General features: G+C 65.7%; 2 protein-coding genes across 9 annotated transcripts; one reads left to right on the forward strand and one right to left on the reverse strand.

The window, feature by feature from the left end:
• Nucleotides 1-408: 408 nt before the first annotated feature.
• ACBD4 (acyl-CoA binding domain containing 4) lies at nucleotides 409-8,453 on the reverse strand. Of its 6 annotated transcripts, none has more exons than XM_087770123.1 (10): nucleotides 8,284-8,452; nucleotides 8,055-8,132; nucleotides 7,880-7,980; nucleotides 7,692-7,812; nucleotides 5,046-5,159; nucleotides 3,777-3,883; nucleotides 2,835-2,985; nucleotides 1,381-1,550; nucleotides 1,177-1,221; nucleotides 409-856 (listed from the first exon to the last, which is right to left on the reverse strand). In XM_087770123.1, the coding sequence occupies exons 1-10, from the start codon at nucleotides 8,351-8,353 to the stop codon at nucleotides 746-748; spliced, it is 1,068 nt and encodes a 355-aa protein (XP_087626249.1). In that variant the 5' UTR covers nucleotides 8,354-8,452; the 3' UTR covers nucleotides 409-745. The 6 variants fall into 6 exon arrangements, with proteins under 6 accessions (XP_087626249.1, XP_087626248.1, XP_087626247.1 ...); XM_087770122.1 differs by having other exon boundaries at nucleotides 8,055-8,175; nucleotides 8,309-8,451; XM_087770121.1 differs by having other exon boundaries at nucleotides 7,880-7,964; nucleotides 8,055-8,175; nucleotides 8,284-8,450.
• Nucleotides 8,454-13,370: 4,917 nt separating this feature from the next.
• Nucleotides 13,371-26,647, forward strand: PLCD3 (phospholipase C delta 3). Of its 3 annotated transcripts, none has more exons than XM_087770024.1 (16): nucleotides 13,371-13,617; nucleotides 16,811-16,972; nucleotides 18,066-18,294; nucleotides 18,390-18,519; nucleotides 19,030-19,255; nucleotides 19,933-20,134; nucleotides 20,225-20,369; nucleotides 20,451-20,603; nucleotides 20,664-20,834; nucleotides 21,090-21,125; nucleotides 21,797-21,956; nucleotides 22,870-22,986; nucleotides 23,066-23,214; nucleotides 23,822-23,957; nucleotides 25,727-25,876; nucleotides 25,957-26,647. In XM_087770024.1, exons 1-16 carry the CDS (start codon nucleotides 13,515-13,517, stop codon nucleotides 26,043-26,045), a joined length of 2,358 nt encoding a protein of 785 aa, XP_087626150.1. In that variant the 5' UTR covers nucleotides 13,371-13,514; the 3' UTR covers nucleotides 26,046-26,647. The 3 variants fall into 3 exon arrangements, with proteins under 3 accessions (XP_087626150.1, XP_087626152.1, XP_087626151.1); XM_087770026.1 differs by having other exon boundaries at nucleotides 20,679-20,834; XM_087770025.1 differs by having other exon boundaries at nucleotides 20,682-20,834.
• Nucleotides 26,648-27,887: the final 1,240 nt, after the last annotated feature.

Consider the following 27,887-nt stretch of genomic DNA (forward strand, 5'->3'; position numbering starts at 1 on the left):
CGCGGGCCGGAGGGGTTGCAACGCGGGGGGCGGGAGGGGGGGCGGCACGGGACCGGCGGCGGGCGGAGGAATCCCAGGGCTGCGTAGGGGGGGGGGTGTGCCGCCGCCGCGCGGAGGGAGATGTAAACAAACCCTGAGCGGAAAGAAGTCCGCCCTTAAAGGCACCGCGTCCCTTTTCTTCAGGGCGCCGGGGGCGGGGCCGGGGCCGGGCCGTGGGGGAGCCACGGCGGGGCCGGGAGGAGAGACCGGGTCTGGGGAGCTGGCGGGGCCCGGCCGGGGCCGGGCAGGGGCAGCGCCGGGGCAGGGGCAGGCAGCTGCCAGCACGGCGGGGGCGGCCAGGCCGCAGCGGGGTGGCCCCGGTGACGCCCCGCTCTCCCCTCCCGGCGGCGGGGCAGCGGCAGCCGGGGCTGGACCCAAAAGGCAACTTTTAATTGAGACGTTCAAGCGCTTCATGGAACCGGGCCCCGGGGACGGGGTCGGCGGCCGCCCCCCGCGGGCAGCCGGTCCGTCCGTGCGCGGCGGGAGGGGACCCCGGGCTCCCCTCTGGGGCGATCCCGCGCCCCCGTCCCTTCGCCGTCCCGGCGGTGCTGGTGAGGCCCTGAGCGTGAGGCTGGCGGTCGGCGGTGCGCGGTGGCTTCCCCGTCCCTCGGGGCGGGGGTCCCGGCCCGCCAGTGACCCCCTGGCTGGGTGAGGCGATGCCCTCGTCGATCCCTCGGGGCCGGCGGCGGCGTCGGGGACGTGGCCGTCACCTCTTTGCGCCCTGCCAGCGGCGCAGCAGCCACTGGGTGACGAAGGGCCAGGCGACGAGGAAGAGCAGGGTGCGCGGGGTGGCGGGCAGGGGCCACGGGGACGCTGCCTGGCGAGGGGACGGAGAGAGGCGGGGTGGGGAGGGGACGAGGGTGTCCCCACGCATCCCCCCCAGCCCCCGCTGACGGCAGCCACCGTCACAGCCCGACGGTCCCCGTCGCGCCCGTCACCCTGCGCGGATCTCGCATTAAAACCCTCGTCCCTGGTGCCGGGACGCTGGGGACGCGTCCCCAGGGATGGCCCCTGCCCCCCAGCCCAGGGACCCTTCCCACGCCGCGTCCCCGGCCCCCCCGGGCAGCCAGGCCCCTCGGGGTGGGCAGCGTGGGGTGGCCAGGCCATGGCGCAGCCCTGCCTCCACCTCCAACTCACCTGCGGAGCGAGCGGCCAGCCCGGGTCAGTCCCAGCTGCGTCCCCCTGCAAGACAAGAGAGCATTTGGGTTGCAGGCAGGGCTGGCGGGCTCCCTGCCTGCACCTCGGCTCCCTGCCTGCACCCCGGGGCGGATCGGAGCAGCACCGGCGAGCAGCACCGCAGCCCTGCCAGCCAACGTCGGCACGCGGCGGCTCCCTGCGTACCTGCGCGGAGGCCAGCGTCTCCAGCTGGCTCAGGCGCTCCAGCACTTGCCGCATGTCGTCCTGCAGGGCTCGGACAGCGCTGGCCACGCGGGCGTCCAGCTCCGCCGGCAGCTCCAGGGCGAGCTCGGAGACGCTCCCGGCGTCCTGCTCTGCCCCAGCGAGCCGGAGATCTGCGGGGCACAAAGACGGGCACTGCTGAGAGGCGGCGCGGCCGGCACACGGTGTGCGCGGCGGTGCTGCCTCCTCCCCGAGCACCCCCGGGGCTGGCAGGGCCCGCTCTGCGCGCTGTCACCCGACAGCGAGCCGTGGATCCCGGCGGGTGCCTGCACCGCGCCGTGGGCTGCCCGCACGCTGCCGGCTCTGCCCACGCCACAGCTGCTCCGGGCAGAGCCGGGAGCCCCCAGCCCAGAGCCCCCTCCACCAGCCGGCACTGGGCCTGTCCCCAGGGCCACGGGCCACCACGTCCCCCCAGCGCAGTGGCGGTGCCAGTGGGTGACCTCCGGGCCGCCACGCAGTGCAGGTGGGTCACCTCGCTTCCCGCGGCGAAGGCGGGATGCCGACGGCCAGGCAGGATGCCTTGCCTGCGCGGCTGCCTCCCTGCCAGGCCCTCGGGCTGAGCGAAGGCCCCAAACCCGCCCGGCCGGAGCCCGGCAAACGCCCAGACAATCCGTGCTGCGAGCGGGAGCCAGGCAGGGGCTCGCTGCCAGCCCCGCGCGCGCCGGCACCCCGGGGGACAGCCCAGCCCGGCTCTATCGGCCTCCTTACAAGTTAACTCCCAAGGTCAAGCAGCCCGGGAGGGTTTGCGGAAATGTTAACGGGGGGGAGATAAGCGGGAGAGGGGTGGGCTGTGCCACCCTGGAGCAGGGAGCCCCCCAGGATGCGTCTGGGGAGAGGCGCAGAGGCTGGCAGGAGGCTCCTTGGCCCCTCTCCGCAGCGGCACGGCTCGGGGGCTGGTGGGCCCCAAACGCCGGCAGCAGCGGCGGGTGGCGTTAGGCGAGGGGCACCACGGGAGCAGGGCGTCCCCGCACCTCAGGGACGCAGGGCCCAGCTTCACCCCCCCAGCACCACCTGCAGCCAAAGGCACCGGGCAGAGACGCCGGCGGCGGGCACCGCGGGCAGGAGCTGGGCGCAGGCAGCCGGGGATCCGCGCTCCCCGCCCGGCTGCTGGAGAGGAGCCAGCAGAGCATCCTCCAAACACACGTAATTTAGCACGAAACGGGCAACACAGCTGTGTCCTAGAGGGGTAAAGACACCGAACTGCTTGGGGACAAAGGGGTGGCGAGAGGGGACGCTCAGGACTTCTTGCAGCTACGAACAACCCACCCCTGGGTGCTGGAGCCGAACGCCGTTCCCTGCTGGGGATCTCTGCTCAGCCCCCCGGCGTCCGGCCCCGCTTGCCGGGAGGTGGGGAGGGAGCAGCGGGAAGGCGCGCAGGAGCCAAACGCTGCACCCACCTCTCTCGGAGCCGAGGGCCGCGAGGCCAGCGCTGCTCCTCCCCTCTAGTCTTCTGCCTTCACCCCGCTCTCCCTGCCCAGCGCCACGGGGCGGCAGCGGCTCAGGCCCGGCCTGGAGGCCGTTCGGGGAGAGACCCAGCGGCTGCCCAGCCTGCGCGAGGGGAGAGAAGAAGGGCCCTGAGACCCCCGCTCCCCTCCCCGGGGGCTGCGGGAGCACGGCAGGCGAGAGGCGGGCAACGCCAGGGTGGTGGTGGTCTCTCCCCCTTGCCCCGCGGTGGCATTTTTGGTGGCGGAGGGCGCGTGGGGCTGAGTGAAGCCGAATCCCACCGGCAACAGTGGTTAGCAGATGGTTTGGGAGGTGACAGAGCGGAGGCCGGGAGAGAAGTGAGGTGCCCAGGCTCAAGGTGGCGAAAGAGCTCCAGGGAGAAGCCAGGCAGCCGGGCGGCTTCCTCCCTCCTGCCCACCGGATCCGCCGAGCCTCGCCGCAGCACCTCAAGTGCCGAGCGCTGCCGGTGGCAGCCGAGCTGCCGGGGAGCAGGGAGCGGAGAGCGAGTGGCAGGGGTGCAAGCAGGGTGCCCGCACCCACCTCGCTCAGCGCCGGCAGCCCCCCAGTGCCCCGCCGGCGGAAGGAGGGGGCCGTGGGTGGCGCTGGGCCGCACCGAGGGCTCCTCAGCCTCGCCTTGGTGACGGGGACCAGGCTCCAAGAGGGACACAAAGCACAGAGGGGTGCAGCCGGGTGGCCCCGGAGGTTTTGGGAGCCTCACCGGGCTGCCAGGATAGCGGTGCCGAGCGGCAGCGTGGCGGTGCCGCGGTGGCGTGCAGAGCTGGGGGAGCTGACACTACAGAGATCTGCCTGCACAGTGCAGGCAGGGCAGGGTGGGCAGCAGGCAAAGCCTCCGCCGCGGTGCGGCAGGACCCCGGCGCTTCCCAGCCCTCCGTTACCTGCTCAGGCTCCATCTGCTCCAGGGTATCGCAGTACACGTCCCCCTCGGAGTCACTGGGCACCTGGCTGCCCTCAAGCGCCTCGGCGGCAGGAGCCAGCCCACCTCCTGGAAGGGAAGCACACGGCTCAGCCGCGGGCAGAGAGGCGTTTCGGCCGTGTCCGGAGGGCAGCAGAAGCTCAGCGCAGCCACAAGGCAACAGGTCCGCAAGCGGGCAGGAAGGCAGCGTCTGTGTGCAGGAGGCGAGGCAGGAGGAGAAGGAAACTGAGGCACAGAGCGGGAAGGAACCGGCTCTGTTACTACTCTCCGGATCGTGGCATGAATCCAAGGAGCAAATTCCCCCTTCTCCTGCCCACGGTGTCGCAGAGCCCCGCTCATGGGCAGGCACGCCCCAACGCGGTGCTGTTTCAGGGTGGGCTTCTCTGACCATGTGCGGCCCCCAGCCAAAACTCTGGCACGGTGGGGAGCCCCTCCAGCGGGATCCACGGCCCCGGCTGCTCTGGCAGGGAGCAGGTACCGTTCACACAATGCCAACTGCCACCGGGGTGGCAGCGCGCCCGCCGCGCAGGCAGGGACGCTGCCCAGCTCCCCGCACGCTGCCCAGCTCCCCGCACGCTGCCAGCCCCGGTGCACTCGAGGATGGGCATGGCCTGGACGCAGGCGCTCACTCGGTGACCATATACGCTCCTTGGGGGAGGGCCGGGCCGGCGGCGGGAGGAACGCCTCCCCGGAGCACCCTACCCAACCCAGGGCGCAGCGAGAGGCCCCTCCGGGCCGGGAGAGCCGCGCGTGCCCTCGAGGGAGGCACAAGGACGTGGGCGGTGAGCGTCCAGGAGCAGCCAGGACCAAGGCGTGAGCTTTGGCAGGGAGGGCTGGGGCTCGGCACCGCGGCTCCCGGTGCTGTGGAAGGGATGGGCTTGGCTTGAGCAGAGGGAGGACATCCCCTCCCAGAACATCGACCTTCCAGGGCGACGTTTTCCCAGCCCGCGGGGAAACACCTCGCCTCCTCGCTGTGGTTTAGTGGAATCAGGCCCCTTTGCGCAGATAAGAGCGATGCAGAGTCAAACCAACACGCCCAGGGTTACGCCGGCATCGAGAACGGCGCCGAGAGCTGGACCCATGAACAGCTCCAGCTCGCTGCGACTCAGGCAACACCTCAAACACCGGCAGGGTCAGACCAGCCATGCCGGGAGCCAACAGCTCTGCGGGCGGACAGAGGCCCGGCTCTGCGGGGTCTCTGCTGGGTGCTGGCCACACCAGGGAGACCAACCTGGCACGTGCTGCCCGTTCCGCTGCTCCCCGGGCTGGGCGTCTTCGGGGCGCTCCGGCGCGGGGCTGCTTGCTGGGTCCTCCTGGCTGGGGTTGGCCGTCCGCTCCCGCCTGCCTGCATGGAGGGGAAGGGGCAGAGGAGAATTAAAGCGTTGCGGGTGCAGGCTCTCTGCGGGCTGGGCTCAGTGCTGCTTCCCTGCCAGCACGGCTGGGGGACACACAGACACAGTCTCTGGACACGCAGCTGGCAGAGGTGGAGAGGGGCCGGCTCCGTTTGCCGATGGCCCAGGAATCACCACAAACTCAACCGTCCCCCGGGTCTACCCCGTCTCGCTCCCCCGCGGGTGGCAGGGGAGTCCCCGAGCCCCTGCGGCAGCAGGCAGAAGGATCAGCGCTGGCTCGGTAAACACCGAGGGGTGACGGCCACCGTCCTCGTCCCCTGGCAGGGTACATGGCACACCCGCGGTAACGAACAGAGCCTAACGCAACAAGAGAGAGCCTTGTCCAGGCAGTGCACACCAAGAGCTTTCAGCAGGCAGCAGCACCCCAGAGAGGGCCTGGGGCAGCTGCCTGCCCGGAGATCCAGCCCCCCCCACCGCCCCGCGGAGCCCGCGGGGTTAAGCCCAGACAGGCAGCATTGCCAGTGGCCCCCGGGACTTTGCTCCCTGCTGCTGGCCGGGCAGGTATGTGGCAACGCTGCCCTGCCTGCGCCTTGCCCGCACATCTCCGCCATTCCCAACCTGCCGTCGCCATCACGGCAGGCCCAGGCGGTGGGACCCAGCCCAGGTGACCGAATCCCCCGAGGGGAACCAGGGTAGCCGCACAGGAGTTAGGGCCAGGGCTGCTCCGCTCAGGGACACGTCACCGTCCTCAAATCCCTCCTCAGCATGTCTGCTGTGACCCCGAGCCTGCCCCGTGGCGGGCAGGGTCCTGTCACCTTGCACATCACCGCCTGGCTCCAACACCGGTCCCCCGCGCCAGCGGGGCTGGCAGAGCGGCACCGGGCCTGCGCCTGAAGGGCTTAACCACTGGTTCCCAGTTGCTTCAGTCTTGGCCTATGCGTACAAGATGCTGGAGACCCAGCACGAACCATTCACGATTTGGCTTCCAAGTGCCACTTTACGGTGGGTTGACTTTGTAAATAAACAAAACCAAACCTGCCCGGACTCCCACCGTGCAGCACCTCTGTCCCCAAAAAGCTCCGCAGCCACCGAGGGCCCCGCGCCTGCCACGCTCCCCCCTCACCTGCCGCGGCGTCTAAAGTCACCTTTCTCCTCTGGATTATCAGTAACAAAAGTTGCAATCGCACAAAATCTGAAGGCAGGCTTGAGAACCTTTCACACAAATGACGCAACAGCTTAAGAAGTTCAGCGGTTTACACCACCGTTTCAGGCACCTTGGGCTCAGTCGCTCCACAGACGCTACCAGGTTTCGATTTAAGTGACAGTGTCATCTCTAAGTGACACTAGCGCGGGATGACGCTCACAAACGGGTAATGACCAGGGGTTTAGACCCACCTTTTATGTTCCAGAGAAAAATTAAGCCTATTTGCCTTTTAAAGGGATTCAGCATCAGAACGGAGAAGAGAAGCGCCTGGGTACCACAGGAAGGAGCAGCCATCCTGAGGCCAAGCCTTCCAGGCCAGGCGGTTGCAGCATCCTTGCTGGAAGCAGGGGGTGACAGCAGCTGTCAGACACAGGACAGACGCCTGGGGACAGGCGGGGAGCGAGTCTATTTGTCAGCGCTCTTCCAACGTTACCAAAGCACTGCCAGTTCACGCACCCGCTGCAAATACACCCCGAAAGTTTACATACCGCTGAGCCAATCTACTGGAGACGCAGCACAGCCAAACCTCCAGGCGTACAGCCGGCAGGCTCACTTCGCAGTAGCCAACACCTTTCTGAACCACCACATCCAGCCCCTCACACACTCGGACGCTTCTCACAAGTCAGATACACCGAGGATTGCCCTGTGCCAGGGGCGGGAGGGGTCCCCAGCCACCTCTCAGCATGAGGCGGCAGTCACAGGCATGGAAAGGGCCGGGAAGGACTCTTCTCTAGCACAAGGCGGTCCCGGTAATCCCATTTCCCAACCCCAGCTTCTCTGCACCCACTCCGCTGCAAAAACTGCCCGGCCTATCCCGATGTTTACATCGGATGACCCGCACTCCCTGCGCACAGCCCGCCCTGCCCGGAGGTGGGCCAGCGCCAAGAAAAAGCACAGCCTCCCTGCTGCAACACTCCACGGGAGCCGATCCCCTGCTCTACCGTGTACAGGGATTCGGGCCAAGCGGCATTTGGAAGCCAAATCTCAAGTTCTCTCCTCGAAGTTTCGCAGAGACAAAGCCCAGACTGAAAAGACACCTGCGTCACTGACGAGACGCTTGCTCGGTGGTGCCCAAAGAAGCACCTCAACCGCAGCTGTGCCGCGGCAGGGGAGTCAGATGGGAGGTGGTGCAGCCATCCTGTCCCCCCGCCCAGGGAGCAGCAAAAGGATTTGCCCTGGGAAAGAGCAGAGCCCAGAGGCGATGGCTGTACCGGTGCAGGAGCAAGCAGAGACAGCAGGAGCGATGTGCCGGGAGAGAAGAGTGTGGCACAGAGGTGAGGGATGCGCTGGGCACAAGCAGAGCGCAGAGGCTCCCACTCACCCCCTTTCCTCTTGAAGAAGGCCTCGGGGGGCCGGGGCATGTCGTGGATCACCTCATAGAGCGGCTCGAAGTACCCAAACATCTCCTCCGTCGTCTCGTCCATGGGCACCGTGTCAATGATCTGGGGAGGGACGCAGCTTGCGACGGGCACCACCGAGCACCCCACCTGCTCTCCCCCTCCCTGTTACCTTTTGGGCCACCTTCTTCATCTCGGCCACGTAAGCCGCCATCGCCTCCTCCTTGGACATCCTCCCCAGGCTGTGCCAGGCATCCCTGCGGGTGACAGCGGCTGTGAGACACGGAGGAGGGGGGTCATTCGGGCCCGAAGTGGGCCGCCGCCACCCCCCCCCCCGGGGGCCTTACCACTTGTACCGGCCGATGGGGTCCCAGAAACCGGGCCTCGGGCCTTGGCAGCACCCCGCCGTCGCCTGCTTGTAGTAACTGTAGAAACGCAGCATCTCCTCATAGGACGGGCGGTAGGAACCTGCGACGCGACACGGCCTCAGCGGAGCCGGGAGCGGGGCCGGGGCGCTGCGGCCGCGGCCGCCGCCGCGGCCGCAGCGCCCCGGCCCCGTTCCCGGCCCTTACTCACCGCTCCGGGGTAGCCCTTGGATAACCTGAACGGCGGCGCGGAACTGCGCCCCGCAACCCGCCTCCTCCATGGCGCCGGCGCCGACCCCGCCACCGGCCCCGCCACCGACACCGGCCCCGGTCCCCGTCTCTCTCCCTGAGGGGAGAGCGCGGGCACCAATCAACGCCCGCCTTCCATCGGCCCCTCCGCCCCGCGCCCAATCAGCGCGTCGCTTCCGAAACGGGCCGCGCTGCCCCTTTCCCGCCCCTCCGCTCCCGGCGCGCCGCAGCCAATGGTGAAGCGCGGCGCGCGCGCCCCCTGCTGGAGGGCGGGGAGGGAGCGGCTCGGCCCCATCGCGGCGCCCCCTTGCGGGCTGCGGCGGGCGCTGCAGCGCCGCGGGACCCGGCACCGGGCGGCCGGGGCGATCGGGCGGCGGGGCTGGGCGTCGCGACAGGGTATCGGGACAGGGCATCGCGACAGGGTATCGGGCAGTGAGCCTGGGCACCGGGACAGGGCACCGGGCAGTGGGGCTGGACACCGGGACAGGGCACCAGTGCACCGGGACAGGGCACCAGTGCAGGGCACCGGGATGGTGAGCCTGTGCACCGGGACAGGGCAACGGGCCACTGCAACGGTGCAGTGAGGCTGGGCACCAGGACAGGGCACCAGAGCACCGGCACAGTGAGGCTGGGCACCGGGACAGAGCACCAGTGCACCGGGACAGTGCAACAGGACAGTGCAACGGGGCAATGCACTGAGACAGGGCACAGGAATCGTGCTCTGGTGCGCCAGGACAGTGCACAGGGACAGCGCACAGGGATAGCGCACAGGGATAATGCACCAGGGCAATGCACCAGGAGAGTGAACCTGTGCACCGGGACAGTGCAACAGGGCAATGCACTGGGACAGTGCACAGGAACAGTGCTCCAGCACACCAGGACAGTGCTCTGGGGCAATGCATCAGGGCAGTGCACTGGGACATCGCAACAGGACAGTGCACCGGAGCACCAGGACTGCACCGGGACAGTGCACCGGGACAGTGCACCGGGACAGTGCACCGGGACAGCGCTGTGGGGCAATGCACCGGGACAGGGCGCCGTGACATTGCACCAGGGCACAGGGCGATACGCAGGGGCAGTTCACTAGCACAGCGCACGGGGACATCGCACTGGGCCAGCTGGGCTGTGCACCAGGACAGCGCAGCCAGGCAGGGCCCTGCGCCACGGGAGCAACGCCGTGGGGCAGCAGGGCTGCGCTCTGGGACAATGCTCTGGGGCACTGGGACAATCATCCAGCATACTGGGGCCACGCAGGGGGACATCATGGGCTGTGACATCAGGACAATGCACTAGGACAATGCACCAGGACGGGGACAATGCTCAGGGCCATGTACAGAGAGCCCCAGGGGAATGCACCAGGGCACTGGGACACTGCACTGGGACAATGCACTGAGGCACTGGGACACTGCACTGGGACACTGGAACACTGCACTGGGACAATGTCACCGGGGCACTGGGACAATCCACTGGGACATTGCACTGGGACACTGCACTGGGACACTGCACTGGGGCACTGGGACACTGTGCTGGGACACTGCACTGGGACACTGCACTGGGGCACTGGAACACTGCACTGGGACAATGTCACCGGGGCACTGGGACAATCCACTGGGACATTGCACTGGGACACTGCGCTGGGACACTGCACTGGGGCACTGGGACACTGTGCTGGGACACTGCACTGGGGCACTGCACTGGAGCACTGGGACACTGCACTGGGACAATGTCACCGGGGCGCTGGGACACTGCGCTGGGACACTGGAACACTGCACTGGGACAATGTCACCGGGGCACTGGGACAATCCACTGGGACATTGCACTGGGACACTGCGCTGGGGCACTGCACTGGGGCACTGGGGCACTGCGCTGGGGCACTGGGACACTGCGCTGAGACAATGTCACCGGGGCACTGGGACAATGTCACCGGGGCACTGGGACACTGCGCTGGGACAATGTCACCGGGGCACTGGGCAGGGGCACGGCCCCATTGCACGGGGCGGGGGGCAGCTGGGTCCAGCAGAGCAATTGGTCCCTGTAATTCTTATCAAACTTTATTAATTATGGTGGTAAGGAAGGGGCAGAATTTGGGGTCCCCGAGCCCCCGAGGTGAAGCTCGGGTGACGTGGGGACATGGGTGGCCTGCAGACACAAGGTGCCCTGGGGCCCTGCGATGGTACGGGCTGCCCTGGGGCGCGCCTGGATCAGGCCCTCGCCTGGGGCTGGCTGCTGGGAGGGGGATGCAAAGCAGCTTTCAGCAGCCCCGTGCCGTGCTGCAGCATCACCCCACGCTCCCGTTGTCCTACATTTTGGGGAATTCCCCTGAATCCCACCTCCAAAGCCCAAATCCGAGTGGGGGGACCCCCTCCTCAACCCCCTAATTGCCACCCCACGTCCCCTAGGGAAACATTTCCTCTATAAATTCCAGATCCAGCAAAAAAAGAAAAAAAAAAAAAAAGCAGCAAAGCTTTTTAAACCTCCTGCCATTTCCAAGCTCTGACTCAGGATTTCTGCTCGGGGCCGGCGCGTCGGGGCCTCGCTGGCTCTGACTCACTGCAAAAACCAGCCCCGAATCCCGAGCGCTGATTCACGGGAACACGTGCTGTGCTATAAGCGGCCGGGAATGCGAGTTGCTGCTTTCCATGGGGCTCCTTCCAAATCGCTCGCGGGAGGTAGAAAACAGCAACGCTGCGGGAGAGGGGGAATTGCAACCAGGATTTATTTTTGCTGCAGATTTTGCAGCGAGAGGCGTTTAGCCCGGTCATTTCACTGGGTCGGTGCATCCGTTGCTGAATTCCTGGCAGTGCAATTCCCACGGGAGGAAGAGGACTCGGAGCAGAGCCCAGTCATGGGGTTGCAAGCGGGTTTTTGGGGTGGCTGCGGCTGCTTTCCCTAAGGGATTTCGGCAAAGCAAGAGACTTTTTGCATAAGTAAATTCAAGATATTTTGCAGCTCCTGGGGTGGTCAAAGCCTCGGCCCAAACAGGAGGGGGCACTGCCCTGGGCTGGGCTGTCCCTGAGAAATGTCCCTGTGTCCCCGTGTCCCCAACAGATTCAGATGGCTGTACCCCCCCCCCCCCCAAACACAGCCAAGGGGCTGCCCATATGTGGCCCCAGCCATCCAGAGGTTGCATGGGTCACCCAGGTCTTTAACTGCAGTGCCTAGATGTTGCCCAGGGTGCCCAGATGTTGCTCCCGGATACTCAGATATCACCTGGCATGCCCAGATGTTGCCCCGGGGTGCCCAGATGTTGGTCCAGGATACTCAGCTACCACCCAGGGTGCCCAGAAGTTGCCCCAGGGTGCCCAGATGTTGCTCTAGGTGTTCAGATGTTGCCCCAGGATCCTCAGGTATCAGCCAGGATGCCCAGATGTTGCCCAAAGGTGCCCAGATGTTGGCCCCAGCTGCCCTGCCGTCGCCGCCGGGTGCTCCACCGTCCCACACTGGGGCTCACAGCCGTTGGCAGCGCCGCCACCGCTCCGGCACCGGGGGAAGTCACCGCCTGCGGTCGCGGTTTCCTCTCCCTGTGCTGCGGCTCCCGGTCCCCACGGCCCAGCCAGGCCTGGAGTGGCCTCTGCATCCCCCAGGGCACAGTGGATTTTTGCAAGAAGCCACATTGGGCCGTCAAAAATAACCCCTTGTTGCAAAAACATGGCCCTGTGCCCAGCTACGGGCTTGAAATCAAAGCCTGGCTCTGCCTCTGCTCCGTCACTCATCGCCCTGGCCAGGCTGCGGGTACGGGGACCCCAGGGTGGGGACAGGGGTCTTCCCCCGCAGCCACTCATCCGTCCCCTCCCCACCCGCCCTCAGCAAGCGGTGGCTGTGGGAAAGGTCGGGATGTGTAAAATTGCCGGGATTTGGAGCAAATTCATGCACGGGCTCGCACGGGCACATGCACAGGTACAGCTGCACAGGTCGGTGTACAGCTGCACAGAGGTGTGCGCATGCAGCTGTGTACATAGCTGTGCACACATGCACACACTTGTGTGTGTCTGCAAACACATAAATGCATGCGTACACGTGTACATGGCTGCATATCCACTATACGTGCACGCAAGCACGTGCACCTGCACAAACCCTCATGCAGGCATGCATATGCATGTACGTGGCTGCACATGCACACATGCATGTGCGCTTTCATACACACACATGCATGTGTGTACACGGTTACACACATGGACGCGTACCTGCACACACACACGCATGCACACGCCTGTGCACACAGAGACATATCCATACACATGTACACGGCTGCACACGCACATGCACATGGCTGCACACGCACATGCACACAGATGGATGTACACACGCACACGCGTACAGGCCCGCACACACGTGTGGGACTCTGGGACTGGGGACTAACCGGAGACATTGCCCTCCTCTCTGCCCGGCTCATGTTGCTGCCTGGATCCTGCTGCTGTCCCACCCGTGGGGACGGTCCCCTGGGGGTCCCACCCGTGGGGATGGTCCCCTGGGGTCCCACTGGCTGCCTGTGGCCCCTCAGCCCCGGTGCCACCCTGCCCATGCGGTGGGGACAGAGCCAGCGTGGCAGGACTGGGTCCCCAGGTGTGATGGCAGAGGGCGTCCCCTGGGTCCCCCTGTCCCCAGGCTGGCGGAGGGGGTCCCCTGGGTCCCCACCGGTGGTACCGGGGTGGCACCGGCAGCAGGCAGCCGTGCCCCCCGGGCAGAGCGGGGTCCCCGGCGGAGACCGGGGTGTCCCCTGGGCCAGTGCCCGGTGCAGGAGGACCCCCGGGGGGAGGTGGGGACCCCCGGTCCGTTCCGGGGCGGACCGGCCCTTCGGGTTACACCGGCTGCGCACCGGGCCCCCGGCCCCTTCCCGCTGCAGACCGACCCCCGGTGCAGCCCGGCCCCCGACGCGAACCCATCCCGGAGCAGCTCGGACCCCCGGTGCGGCCCCATCCCGGTGCGGCCCCATCACCGCCGGCAGCCACGGCTCGGCCCGGGCCGCCACAAACGGTTAACACCGCCGGGACTGAAATGTGGCTCCTCCCGGTACCTCCCCGTGCCCGGCCCCGGTCCCGGCGGGGCCGCCCAGCCCCAGCCCAGCCCCAGCTCCAGCCGCCGCCCAGCCCGGTTGCACCGGCCCGGGGCACCGGGGGCACCGGGAGCAGCGCCGGGACCGGGAGCACCGGGGGCACCGGGGGCACCGGGGGCACCGGGGGCACCGGGAGCGCCATGATCTGCGGCAGGAAGGCGCGTCTCGCCGCCGAGCAGCCCCGCTCCCCGTCGGACGGCTCCGGTGGCCCCCGCCGGCCCGGCAGAGCCTTGAAGAAAATGGGTGAGTCCCGGGGCCGGTCCCGCGGCGGGGGGGCGGGAGCGGGGGAGCGGGGGACCCGACGGGGCGGGCGGCGGGGACCGGGCAGAAACCCCGGGGGGCTGTGCCGGGGGGCGTCCCGGGAGGGGTCCCCGTGGCTGCGGGGGTCCCCGAGGTGGCTGAGGAGCCCCCCACGGCAGGGAAGGGTCCCTCATGGCCGGGAGGGGTCCCCGAGACAGCCAGGGTCCCCATGCAGGAAAACGTCCCCATGGCTGGGTGAGGTCCCCATGGCCAGGAGGGTCCCTATGCCAAGGAGTGTCCCCAAGGTGCATGGGGTCGCCCACAGCAGGGATGGGGTCCCCATGGCAGGGAGTGTCCCCGAGGTGGATGGGGTCCCCCACAGCAGGGAAGGGTCCCCGTGGCCAGGAGGGGTCCCCAAGGTAGCCCCAGAATATCTATGTATTGCCCCAGACGTTTGGGGGCAGCGGAGCTGGGGTTTGGCCACATCACAGGTGACAGGAGCCCTCCCGTGGGCCCCCGGGGTCGAGCCGCTCAGGGTATTTATTGTCCCCAAGGCTCGGCTCCAGCTCCTGGGGACACTAACATCCCGCCTCAGTTTCCCCACACAACGGTGCTGCCCACAGCGCCGTCGGCTCGGGGCCCCGCTGGCCCCAGAGCAGCTCGGGGCAGAGCTGCCCGTGAGGCGTGGGCAGGAGGAGCGGGTTCCCGGGAAGGTCAGGGCGCGCCTGCCGGGCGGCCGGGCCCGATCCTGCGTGGGCGCAGCGGGCAGGGCAGGAGCTGGCCCCGTGCCGCGGAGGGAGGGCTTTGCTCCCGCTGCTGCGCTGGCCCACACATGGCTTTGGGCATGTGGCTGTGTGTCCAGAGCTGTGTGGCCGTGTGTCTGCTGCAGCTCTGCGTGTCTGGTGTCCGTGCATCCCTGTGTCTGTGTGTCCATGGGTCTGTGCACCCATATGCTTGTGCATCCGTACATCCACATGCCTGTGTGTCCGTGCATCCATGCATCCATCTGTCCCTGCATCTGTGTGTCCATGCATCCATGTATCCCTATACCCCTGCTCCCGTATATCCATGTGTCCGTGCATCAGTGCATCCGTACGTCCATGCATCCATCTGTCCTTGCATCCATGTGCCTATGTATCCATACACCCCTGCATCCCTATGTCCATGCATCCATGTCCCTCTGCGTCGGTGCATCTCTCTGTCCATGCACCCGTATGTCCATGTGTCCATGCATCCATATGCTTGTGCATCCGTGTGCCTGGGTGTCCATGTGTCCTTGCATCAATGCATCCATGTATCCATACATCCCTGCACCAATATAACCATGTGTCCGTGTATCTGTCCATGTGTCCATGCATCCGTATGCTTGTGCATTCATGCATCCACATGCCCAGCTGTCCATGTGTTCTTGTATCAGTGCATCCATGTATCCATACATCCCTGCATCCATATATCCATGTATCCATACATCCCTGCATCCGTATATCCCTGTATCCATACATCCCTGCATCTGTATATTCATGCATCCATGTTTCAGTGCATCCCTATGTCCATGCGTCCGTCGGTCCATGCATCCATACACTTGTGCACCTGCGACCCCGTGTGCCTGTGTGCATCTGTGTGTCCAAGCATCCGTGTGTTCGTGCATCTATGTGCCCATATCCATACATCCATGCATCCATATGCTTGTGCATCCATGTGTCCGTGTGTCCATATCTGCCCTCTGAAGGTGCCCTGGATTCTGCACCGTGGGCAGGATGTGACCGCGCAGGAGGTGGTGGCAGCTGGTGGCCGTGGCCGTGTCCCTGAGGCTGTGGCTGGCTCGGGATGTCCCTGCTCGGCCCCAGACCTGCCGTTTCCCAGCCCAGGAGCAGCGTCTCCAGCCAGAGCAGGGACATGGGCGCTGGGTCTGTTCTTAAGACCTGGTTGCCAAAACAGAAAAGGAGGAAATAACTGCTTTTTGGAGAATAGACGGAAAAGTCCCAGCCCCGCCGTGAGCCTGGGTGTGGGCCCGTAGGTCCCCCGAGGGCACCCGTCAGCGTGCCCAGCCTGACCTCCGCTGCCAGCGCCGTCCCGGTGTTCCCCACATGGGATTTGGGCGGCTTTGCTGGGATTTAGCAGCTGGGCTGTGCTGTACGAGCAGGGCTCTGCCACTGCGCTGCGGTGCCCTGTCCCCCCCACCGGCCACGTGGTGCCCCAAAGGGGCCCGATGGCAGTGGCTTGTCCTGTCTGTTCTCTCCTGTCTGTCCTGCCCCAGTCCATCCATCCATCCCATCCCGTCCCGTTCTGTCCTGCCTGCTCTGTCCCATCATGTCCGCCCCATCATGTCCCATCCCGTCCCGTCCCATCCCATCCCATCCCATCCCGTCCCATCCCATCCCATCCCATCCCATCCCATCCCATCCCATCCCATCCCATCCCATCTCTCCTGGCCCATCCTGTCTGTCCCATCATGTCCCATCCTGCCCTGTCCTGTGCCGTCCCATCCTGTCCTGTCCCATCCTGTCATGTTTGTCCTGCCCAACTTTGTCCCAGCCGGTCCTGTCTGCCCCACCCTGTCCTGTCCCATCCTACCTGTCCCATCTTGTCCCGTCATGTCCCGTCTGTACTCTCACATCTTGTCATATGTGACCCACCTCATCCCATCCCATCGCCCTCTTCTGTCTGTCCCATCCTATCCTGTCCCATCCCTCCATCCTGTCCATGCCATGCCATTCTGTTCTGTCCCATCCCATCCCATCCCGTCCCGTCCCGTCCTGTCCCGTCCTGTCCCGTCCCATCCCATCCCACCCTTTCCCATCACATCTGTCCTGTCCCATCTGTCCCATGCCATTCCATCCCGTCCTGTCCCGTCCCATCCCTCCATCCTGTCCCATGCTGTGCTGTCCCATCCCATCCTGTCCCATCCCATCGCATCATGTCTGTCCTGTCCCATCTGTCCTGTCCTGTCTGTCCCATGCCATGCCATGCCATGCCATGCCATGCCATGCCATGCCATGCCATCCCACCCCACCCCACCCCACCCCACCCCATCCCATCAGATGTGCAGGGGTGTACATATGCAGGTGTGCATACAGATGTGCACCGAGCCCCCCTCACTCCCACCCAGTACCCCCAGTAGACCCTCAGAGCCTTCAGTACCACCCAGTGCCCCCCCAGTAGCTGCACAGGGTGCCCACGGCCTGGTCCCCCGCAGGCCTGACGGAGGACGAGGACATCCAGCGGATGCTGCGGGGCTCCCTGCTCCGGAAGATCAAGTCCCGGGGGGTGCCCAGGGAGCGGCTCTTCCGCCTGCAGGAGGATGGGGCGACCGTCTGCTTCGAGGGGGGCTTCGGGCACGCTCGCTCCCAGCAGAGCTGTGAGTGCTGGCGCTGGGGACCCTCCCCTGGGGGCTCGGGGACCCTGGACCACGTCCTGCACAGCCTCGAGCTGCAGGGAGGGGTTGGGACCTGGACAGTGCCCCAAACCTGCCCGTGGGGACCTGGGCATGAGCCGGGACCCAGACCCCCACCCATGACCTAGACCCCACCCAGGAACCATATCCCAACCCGGGACCCAGACCCCGCCGAGGACCTGGACCCCCACCCAGGACCCAGGACCCAGCCTGGGACCCAGATCCTCACCTGGACCCGCATCTGGGACCCAGACCCCAATCCAGGACCCAAATCCCAACCCAGGACCCAGGTCTCCACCCAGGACCTGGACCCCCACCCAGACCCCACTGGGTCCCAGACTCCCACCCAGGACCCAAACCCCCACCTGGGACCCAGATCCCAATCCAGGACCCAGACCCCCACCCAGAGCCTGACCTGGGACCCGGACCCCACTCAGGTCCCAGACCCTCACCCAGAACCCAGACCCCAATCCAGGACCTGCACCCCCAGCCTGGGACCCACCTGACCCGAGATGTGGACCCCCACCCAGGACCTGGACCCCAACCCACTGCACCCCAGTGCCTCCTAGTGCTTCCCAGTGCACCCAGTGCATCCCATTACATCCCAGTGCACCCAGTGCCTCCCAGTGCACCCCAGGCTGAGCCCCCAGAGCCCACACCCTTCCCCGTCCCCCTTGGGACCAGCACGAGGTCCCATCTCCATCCCGGCCAGACTCTGTCCCCACTCCCTGGTGTCACCCATCTCTTTCCACCCTCTCATCTGGGATGGGTGCCCGGAGCTGGCACCACTGCAAGACAGCTCCATCCCCCACCGGCGTCCCCGTCCCCATCCCCGCAGGGGACAGTGGCCACGGCTCCTGTCTCGCCTGGGATTAGTGGGTTAAGCCCAGCTGCGGCATCAACAGGAGCTGAGCCCTGGTCCCCTGGGGTGCCCCTGGGGACACATAGGGAGTCCACCAGCAGCCAGGATGCCTTGCAGGATGCTCATGGGTGGGGGAAATGCCGAGGGACCACCTCCATCCCCGGGGTGGCCCCATCACCGCACGTGTCCCTGCAGTCTCGGTGATGCACATCGAGGGGGTGCGCGAGGGACACCAGTCAGAGGGTCTACGCAAGTACGGTGCCGCCTTCCCCGAGCGGCACTGCTTCACCCTCGTCTTCAAGGGCAAGCGCAAGAACCTCGACCTGGCCGCCCGGGGCGAGGAAGATGCCCGCCACTGGGTGCAAGGACTCACCAAGCTGATGGGGCGGCTGCAAGCCATGAGTCAACCAGAGAAGCTTGACCAATATCCTTTGTCAGAGCTATGGGGGCTTGGGGACAGGTTGGGGACGGCTGTGGGGCATGGGGGTGACACCGGCTGGTTTCCTTACCCCCACATAGCTGGATCCACGGGGTCCTGCAGCGAGCAGACAGGAACAAGGACAACAAGATGTCCTTCCGGGAGGTGAAGAGCATGCTGAGGATGATCAACATTGACATGGATGATGTCTACGCTTACAAGCTCTTCAAGGTACCCGTCCTATGCTCTGTGACCTGCTGTCCCCTGCCGTTGTCACTGGGAGGGGATGCTGGCCCCTTTCCTGCCTTCCCAAGTGCACAGAACTGTCAAACTCGTCACACCCAAAGCCACGCACCATCACCAATGGTTGGGTCCATGAACTCCTGCTCATGATGGGGTGGAGTGAGCTGTCCCCTCACTGCTCTGTGGGTCCCCAAGGTGTGACATTTTCCCCCCATGGGCATCTCCCAAAGTCCCTTTCCACTTGGGGAAACTGAGGCATGGTGCTCTGCTCCCAGACTGGAGGGTCAGAGGGCTATGGGTGGGGGGAGAGAGGGGACATGCCCCTGCACTCCCCTAGGCACAATCCATCCCTGACCCCTCATACCAGTAGCTGAGCCCGCCCAAACTCATCACACACGCTGCCAACCCCAAGGGACAGGCAGGATGAGGCAGGGGGGTCGCCGTACCCCCTCCCCATGGGCAGGGGACGGTCCCAAGGTTGGGCTGCGGTCCCTTCAGGAGTGCGACCACTCGGGCAACGAGCGGCTGGAGGGCCGGGAGGTGGAGGAGTTCTGCCGACGGCTGCTGCGGCGGCCGGAGCTGGAGGAGCTTTTTGGGCGTTACTCGGGCGAGGACCGTGTCCTGTCGGCCGAGGAGCTGCGGGATTTCCTACGGGATCAGGGCGAGGACGCGAGCTTGCGCCAGGCCCGCGCCGTCATCCGCGCCTACGAGCTCAACGAGAAGGGTAGGGCTGAGGACAGCCAGCTTGGGTGGTGGTGGGATGGTGGGATGGTGGGATGATGGGATGGGCACTGCTGGAGCCAAGGGACGTCATGGATGGTGTGGGGATGGGGCTCTGCTTAGTGGTGTCACTCCCCCAAGCTGGTATGGGGTCCTCCATGCCTTGTGTCCCTTCCCCAGGGTGGCACCGGGTGTCAACAGTCCAACATGTGGCCTTGCTGGTCCCTGGTGGATGTGGCACTGTGGGGACAGGGGATGTGAAGGTGGGGATGGACAGTAGGTGGACCTCCATGTCTCCTGGGTGATGCAGTGCCAGCCCTAGCATGCATATGACACTGCCAGGGGACCTCTATGTCACTTGCGTCCCATCATGGCAGGTCCAGGGTGAACATGGCGCTAGGAGGACAGGGGACATCATGGTGGGGATGAAGGTCCTCCGTGTCTCTTGGGTATCACAGTAGTGCCCCTAGGGTAGATGTGGCACTAGCAGGATGGGGGACATCAGGGTGGAGATGGGACACCAAGAGGACTTCCACATCCCCTGGGTGCCACAGTGCCAGGTCTGGGGTGAACATGACACTGCTGGGAGACAGGGGACATCCAGGTGGGGACAGTCCCCAGGGTGCCACCCTGCCAGCAGCATGCCAGTCCTCTGCGACACCCCGCCACTGTGTCCTGCAGCCAGGCAGCAGGACCTGATGATGCTGGATGGCTTCATGATGTACCTCCTCTCGGCTGCTGGTGACATCCTCAACCAGGAGCACACCAAGGTGCACCAGGACATGAGCCAGCCCCTGTGCCACTACTTCATCTCCTCCTCCCACAACACCTACCTGACCCGCAACCAGATCGGTGGCACCAGCAGCACCGAAGCCTATGTCAGGTGGGTGCCCCTGCTCAGATGCTCCATGCCCGCATGGTCCCATGGTTCAAGGGTGCCAGGGCAGTGCAGGGACTCATCCGCTGATGTCAGGGCGCTGATGGCGGGATGCCGTTGCGTGGAGCTGGACTGCTGGGAGGGCTCTGACGGGGAACCCATCGTCTACCATGGCCACACGCTCACCTCCAAAATCCTCTTCCGTGATGTCATTGAGAGCATCCGTGACTACGCCTTCAAGGTGAACCAGGTGCCGGCAGCCCTGGGACGGGTTCTGGGTGCTGGGTGCCAGGTGCTGAGTGCTGCCTGTCCCCGTCCCCAGCAATCGCCCTACCCCGTCATCCTGTCCCTGGAGAACCACTGTGGGCTGGAGCAGCAGGCCACCATGGCCCGGCACATGAAGGCCATCCTGGGGGACATGCTGCTGACGCAGCCGCTGGAGGGACAGGACCCCCATGACCTCCCATCCCCGGAGGTAAGGCCACCTGCCCGCCCACCATGGTGTCCCCAAGTCCCCTCCGAGCCCTGAGCTCAGCCCTTCCTCCCGCAGCAGTTGAAGGGGAAGGTCCTGGTGAAGGGCAAGAAGCTCCCAGAGCCATGGCACGAGCCCCGGGGTGTCACCTCCCTTCCGGACCCCGAGGAGGAGGAAGAGGAGGAGGAGGAAGAGGAAGAGGATGAGAAGCTGCAGGAGAGAAGCAGCCGGCGGGTGAGGGGCTCTCCCAGGGCTATGGTGCCAGAGGACCATGGTATCCTGGTGGTGCTGGTGGACCATAGCGTCCTGGTGGTCCTTGAGGACCACAGCATCCCGGTGGTGTTGGGGGACAATGGTATCCTGGTGGTCCTGGAGGACCACGGCATGCCGGCAGTGCCATGGGGCCACCGTGTCCCAGCGGTGCTGGGGCCTGGGGCAGGTCAGCACTGCCAGCATCCCCCGATGCAGCCCTGCTCTCTCCTCTTCCAGTCGCTGCAGTCGCTGCAGGAGATCAAACCTCTGCAGGTGGGTTGTGTGATGGAGCTGGGTGGGATGACAGGTTGGGTACCGCAGGGGCGGCGAGTGGCTGTCACTGCCTCGCAGAGGGGACTGAGCTTGGGGACTCCTCGGCTGTGCCGCCCTCCTCCCCCATTGGGCTGGGTGCTCCATTTCTGGGGTCTCTATCACCTCGGGGTCTCCATCACCTCGCGAACTCCATGACCTTGGGTCTCCATCACTTTGGGGTCTCCATCACCTCTAGGGTGACCCCTCGGGGTCTCCATTGCCTTGGGGGGGTGTTCTGCATTGCCTCAGTTCTCCATCACCTCAGGGTCTCCATCACCTTGAGGTCTCTGTCACTTCAAGTTCTCCATCATCTTGGGTTCTCCATCACTTCAGGGTCTCCATCACCTTGGGGTCTCTAACATCTTGGGTTGTCCATCACCTTGGGTTCTCCATGACCTCAGGGTCTCAACCTGCTTGGGTTCTCCATCATCTCAGGGTCCGTTGCTCCATTGCCTCAGTTTCTCCATCGCTTTGGGGTCTCCATTGCCTCAGGTTCTCCATCACTTTGGGGGTCTCCATGGCCTTAGGGGTCTCAGTGCTCAGCACTAGCAGGGTAGGGGGGTCTGTAGACCCTCAGGCAGGTGGGGGCCACCAGAGCCAGTGTGGCCCTGACACCACGGTGACTCCCGCAGGCCAAGGACGCATCACAAGTGGCCCCAGAGCTGTCGGCTGTGGTAGTGTACTGCCAGGCTGTCCCCTTCCCCGGCCTGGCCCATGCCCTGCGCCACCCCCGGCCCTGCGAGATGTCCTCCTTCAGTGAGAGGAAGGCTCGGAAGCTCATCAAGGAGGCGGGTGAGAGTGACAGGGACGGGGCCAGGGTGGCTCCATGCTCCTGACCTCACTGGGGTGCAGGATGGGGCTGAGACCAACGGGCTTGGTCACCGGGGTGGCTCCATGGGTGGTGGTTGGGGGTGCGCTGGCCTTGGCCAGACTGCTTGGCTCTGGTGTCAGGGTCTGAGGCCAGAGGCCAGGGTGAGGGTCAAGGGTCCAGGATCAGGCTCTGGGGTCAGGGTCTGGGATGTGGCATCTGGGCCCAGGGTCAGGTCTGGGGCCTGGGGCTGGGATTAAGATCTGGATCAGGGTCCAGGGACTGAGGTCTGGAGTCAAGGTCTGGGGTTTGGGTCCAGGGTCCAGGGTCAGGATCTGAGGTCAGGGTCTGGAGTCAGGGCTTGGGGTCCAGGGCTGAGATTAAGATCTGAGTCAGTGTCCGGGGTCTGGCATCCAGGGTCAAGGTCTGGCGTCCAGGGTCAGGATCTGGGATCAGGGCTGGGGTCTGGGGTCCAGGGTCTGGGGTTTGGAGTCTGAGGTCTAGGGTCAGGATCTGGGATCAGGGTCTGGGATTCAGGGTCAAGGTCCAGGGTCAGAGTCTGGGGTCTAAAGTCAAGGTGTGGGGTCAAGGTCAGGATCCAGGGTCAGGGTCTGGGGTCCAGGGCTTGGATTAAGATCTGGGGCAGCATCCAGGGTCTGAGGTCAGGGTCAGGGGTCCAAGGTCAAGGTCCAGGGTCAAGGACAAGGGTTGGGGTCTGAACCTCAGGGTCCGCTTTCAGGGTTCGGGTCACGTTTCAGGCTTTGGGTCCACCCAGCCGGGCAGGCTCCCTCTGTGTCCCCAGGCACACGGGTGCAGGCAGGACACTGTCACTCGCTGGCAGGGCCCTGCACCGGCACCCATGGGTGCAGCGGCCCCGCTCAGCCATTCCCTCCCCAGGCCCGGCGCTGGTCCGGTACAACGCCCGGCAGCTCAGCCGCGTCTACCCGCTGGGGCTGAAGATGAACTCCTCCAACTACAACCCCCAGGAGATGTGGAACGTCGGATGCCAGCTGGGTGAGACCCCACGGCCCCTGGGGGACACCCCAGGACCTGGCACCCCCCACCCTGACACCCCCTCCCCCTGTCCCCACAGTGGCCCTCAACTTCCAGACGCCGGGCTACGAGATGGACCTGAACGCCGGGCGGTTCCTGGGCAATGGGTGCTGTGGCTACGTGCTGAAGCCCCCCTGCCTGCGCAGCCCCCCCGGAGAGGGGCCGCGCTGCCTGGCGCTGCACATCAGGGTGAGGGCACCCCGCTCCCCCCCGGCCCCACGCCTGGGTGGGTGCCACCCGCCTCCCTGCTGGGTGACACCCGTGACATTCCCATGCCTGGCCAGGTGCCACCTGAATCCCTTTTCCCAGGTGATGCCAACCCCACACCCAACCAGGTGCCACCCATGTCCCTTCTGGGTGACACCAACCCCATGTCCAGCCAGGTGCCACCCATGTCCCTTCTCCTTGGTGACACCAACTCCACACCCACCTGGGTGCCACCAACCTCTCTTCTCCTGGGCACACTGACCTGTCCTCACATCTGCTTGGGTACCATCCGTGTCCCTACTCCTGGGTGACACTGACCACATTCCCATGCCTGGCCAAGTGCCACCCATGTCCCTTCTCCTGGGGACATCAGCCCTGACCCTGCACCCAGCCATGTGCCACCCATGTCCCTTCTCCTGGATGGCACCACCCACCTCCCTCCTCCCCACCCCATCCCTGCTCCTGGCCGGGTGCCACCTGTGTCCCTTCTGGGGGCACCAGCCCTGTCCCCCCACCCAGCCATGTGCCACCCACGTCCCCTCTCCTGGGACCCGCCACCCCGCGTCCCCCCAGCACCCTCTGCCCCCAGGTGATCACGGCGCAGCAGCTGCCCAAGCTGAACAGGGAGAAGGGGAGCTCCATCGTGGACCCCTTCGTGCGGGTGGAGATCCACGGCGTCCCGGCCGACTGCAGCAGGCAGCAGACCCGCCACAAGCTCAACAACGGTGAGCGCCCGCCGGGCCACCGCGGCCTGGCCACCGGTCCCCAGGGACACCCCAGGGCACCCAGTCCTCAGGGGCACCCCAGGACACCTGGTCCCCAGGGACACCCCAGGGCACCCTAATCCCTGAGAAACCCCAGGGCACCCAGTCCTCATGGACACTCCAGGGCACCCTGATCCTTGGGGACACCCCCATCCCCGGGGACACCCCAGGACACCTGGTCCCCAGCGACGTCCCAGGGCACCTGGATCCCTGGGAAACCCCAGGGCACCCAGTCCTCAGGGGTGCCCCAGGGCACTTGGTCCCCAGGGACACCCTGATCCCTGGGAAACCCCAGGGCACCCAGTCCTCATGGACACTCCAGGGCACCCTGATCCTTGGGGACACCCCCATCCCCGGGGACACCCCAGGACACCCAGTCCTCAGGGGCACCCCAGGGCACTTGGTCCCCAGGGACGTCCCAGGGCACCCTGATCCCTGGGGACACCCCAGGGCACCCTGATCCCCAAGGGACCCCAGGGCACCTGGTCCCTAGGGGCTCCCCAAGGCACCCTAATCCCCGGGCACACCGTAGGGCACCCTGATCCTCAGGGACACCCCAAGGCACCCAGCACCCCGGGCACCCTGACCCCGGGGGGTGGCAGAGCCCTCGGGCACCCAATAGCCCAGGCACCCGCTGCCCCCTGTGCCCCACCCCAGTTGAGCCGGTGCCTGGGACATCCCAGTCCCCCCAGTGCACCCCAGTCCCTCAGTGCCGCATCCCCAGCACAGCCTGATCCCCAGTGGCAGGGCCCCAGCACGTCCCAGTTCTCCCCAGTGCTGCTCCCTCCTGCACTCCAGTCCACCCAGCCCAAGCCCAGTGTGACCCCTGCTCCCCAAGTAGAGCCCATCACCGTCCCAGTATGACCCCCATTCCTCCAGTATACTCCATCATGGCCCCAGTATAACCACCATTCCCCCAGTATAGTCCAGCCCAGCCCCAGTATGACCCTCATTCACCCAGTATACCCCATCACAGCCCCAGTATGACCCCCCATTCAACGAGTATAGCCCAGCCCAGCCCCAGTATGATCCCTGTTGCCCCAGTATAGCCCATCACGGTCCCAATATGACCCCCATTCCCCAGTATACCCCATCACAGTCCCAGTATGACCCCCATTCCCCCAGCATAGCCCAGCCCAGTCCCATTGTCACCCCCATCCCCCCAGTATAGCCCAGCCTGACCCCAGTATGACCTCCATTCCCCTAGTATAATCCAGTCAGGCCCCAATATCACCCCCATTCCCCCAGTATAGCCCAGCCCAGCAACAGTATGACCTCCATTCTCCCAGTATAGCCCACCACGGCCCCAGTATGACCCCTGTTCCCCCAGTATACCCCATTATGGCCTCAGTATGACCCCCATTCAACCAGTATACCCCAGCCCGGACACAGTATGACCCCCGTTCCCCCAGTATAGCCCAGCCCAGCCCCAGTATGATCCCTGTTTCCCCAGTATAGCTTGTCACAGCCCCACTACGATCCCTGTTTCCCCAGTATACCCCATCACGGCCCCAGTATGACCCCCATTCCCCCAATATAGCCCAGCCTGGCCCCAGTATCACTCCCACTCCCCGAGTCTGCCCCCATCCCCACATACCCCAGTGCAGGATGGCAGCTAAGCGGGGGCAGGGGCGAGCACGCTGGTGGGTCAAGCCGGTCCCTGCATCCGGGGTGGCGGGTGGCCGCGGTGGCTGCGGTGGCAGTGCCCACCCCCTGTCTTGGTGCCGTAGGCTTCAACCCGCGCTGGGAGGAGACGCTGAGCTTCCAGCTGCGGGCGCCCGAGCTGGCCCTGGTGCGCTTCGTGGTGGAGGATTACGACAGCACCTCCTGCAATGACTTCGTGGGGCAGTTCACCCTGCCCCTGGCCAGCATGAGGGAAGGTGGGTGGGTGCCCCCCGCACTGCCCCCAGGGACGGGGACGGTGCCCCGCCACCCGCTCAGCCGCCATCTGTGTCCCCAGGGTATCGTCACATCCATCTGCTCTCCAAGGACGGGGCGTCCCTGTCCCCCGCCACGCTCTTCGTGCACGTTCGATGCAAGAGCCTGTGAGGTCCCCGCCGTCCCGGCAGCAGGGACATCGTGTCCCCGTGGGGGGGACAACATGGTCCTCCATGGGGTGGGCTCCTGTGCCAGAGACACCCCACTCCCTGTGTGGGGACAGCCTGGGGACACTGCTCGCCTGGCCACGGTGACAGCAGGGCTGGTTGGGGGACCCAAGGGTGTAGGGGACCCCCGCCATGTCCCGTAGTGCCACCCCATCTGCTGGCCCGCGTGCCCCACTCCTCCCCTCCCTGGCTGGGACCGCGAGGGGACAGGGACACTGTGACAACCAGGATGGGGTGGCCAGGCCATCGAATGCCCAGCACAGCCCCGGGATGGGTGACAGCAACCCCTGAGCTTCACCATCACCAGCCACGCTCAATCCCAGCCCCGCCTTGGGCTGCAGGGACAGCGCCATCACCATGGGGTCCCCAAGGGGACCCTGCCACCGTGCCGTCCCCGAGGGACCCTGCCACCACGTGCCGCATCGCGCCCACGGCGTCAAGGCTTCACCTGGCTGCCAGCCACGTTCCCGACCCCTGCTCCAGCACCGGTCGCAGATTCATACCCTGGTGTCAAGCCAGTCAAATAAAGGTTTTATTTTAACAGAACCTGTCCCGGTATCCCTGTCACCTCCCGGGGCCCGCTGGGTGGGCAGGGGGGAGACGCCGGGGGGATAAGGGCTGAAGCCCCCTCCCCAAACGCAGCACTGCCCCGGGGAGCTGCCAAGCAGCCGTGGGTGCTGCACCCATGGGGGCCGGGGGGGGGTTGTTGGAGCAGCCCTCAGAACTGCCACGGGGACGGGGAGGGTCCCGCCAGACACCCCCCACCCACAGCCAGCCTCCCCCAGCCCAGGACACGGGGGACACAGGAGGGGACACAGAGGTACTTGCATAGGTGACAGAGGATCCCGAGCAGGGGGGATGTGATGGCGCTGCCAGGGAGGGACATGATGAGCTCCTGGTCCCCCACCGAGGCCCTGCAGGTCCAGGCCAGGGTGGGCAAAGCCCCTCGGGGTCCGTGGCGTGCCACGGGGCACGCCGGGGGCACAGAGGGCCAGGGAGGCGTGGGAGTGCATAGATGGGGTCTTGGCCTTGGCGTGCAGCTTTGGAAACCTTTGGCTGGGAGGGCAGGAGCATCTCAGAGCTCTTCATGGACACGGCTCATGTCCCAGCGGGAGGTGGCAGGCTGCCCGGGCGCTTGTTTCCCAAGATATCTTGATGGGATAAAGGTTTTCCATGTAAGAAAACATTTCCTTTACCTCGGAGGTTCCCATAGCACAAGACAACGAGCCTGGTGGAAGAGGCACCGGGGTGGCTGGAGAGGCTGAAGCCCCACGGCAATGCCGATGATGTGTCGCAGAGCAGCCACTTGCGTGTGTATCCGTATTTTCACGCTTCCAGAGAAAAGCAGCCGAGCACAGAGCCCCGAGGAGCAGCAGCGGCGATGGAGCATCCCTCCGATGCCCGCAGCCCTGGCATCACAGGGGGTGGCAGAGGGGAACAAGCCCCAGGAGTCCGAGCAGAGCGGGGTGCGCCGGACGCGCTCCGGAGGCAGCGAGGAGCCGAGTCCCCCCGTATCTTCGGGCGTTGCTGCTCCTCGGTTCAGCGCTTGCCCTGTTGAGCAGAGAGGGTTCGAGTCTCCAAGGCTGGGGAGGAGAAGGGACAAGGCATCGCTTGCACAAATAGCCCTTAGAAAGAAATTTCGACGTGCTCCCGAGCCCGTGGGGAGGGACGGTGCCATTCTCCCTCTCCAGGCACCCGCGGGAAGGACCGAGTTTAACGGAGGAGGGAGCAAAGCGGGGGAAACCAGCTGAGCAGGGGATGGAGCCCAAAACACCCTCCAGGCAGG

Source organism: Nipponia nippon, unplaced genomic scaffold, assembly GCF_047370975.1.
Source record: "Nipponia nippon isolate SJK-2023a ecotype South Korea unplaced genomic scaffold, ASM4737097v1 scaffold_32, whole genome shotgun sequence".
Classification (NCBI taxonomy): Eukaryota; Metazoa; Chordata; class Aves; order Pelecaniformes; family Threskiornithidae; genus Nipponia; species Nipponia nippon.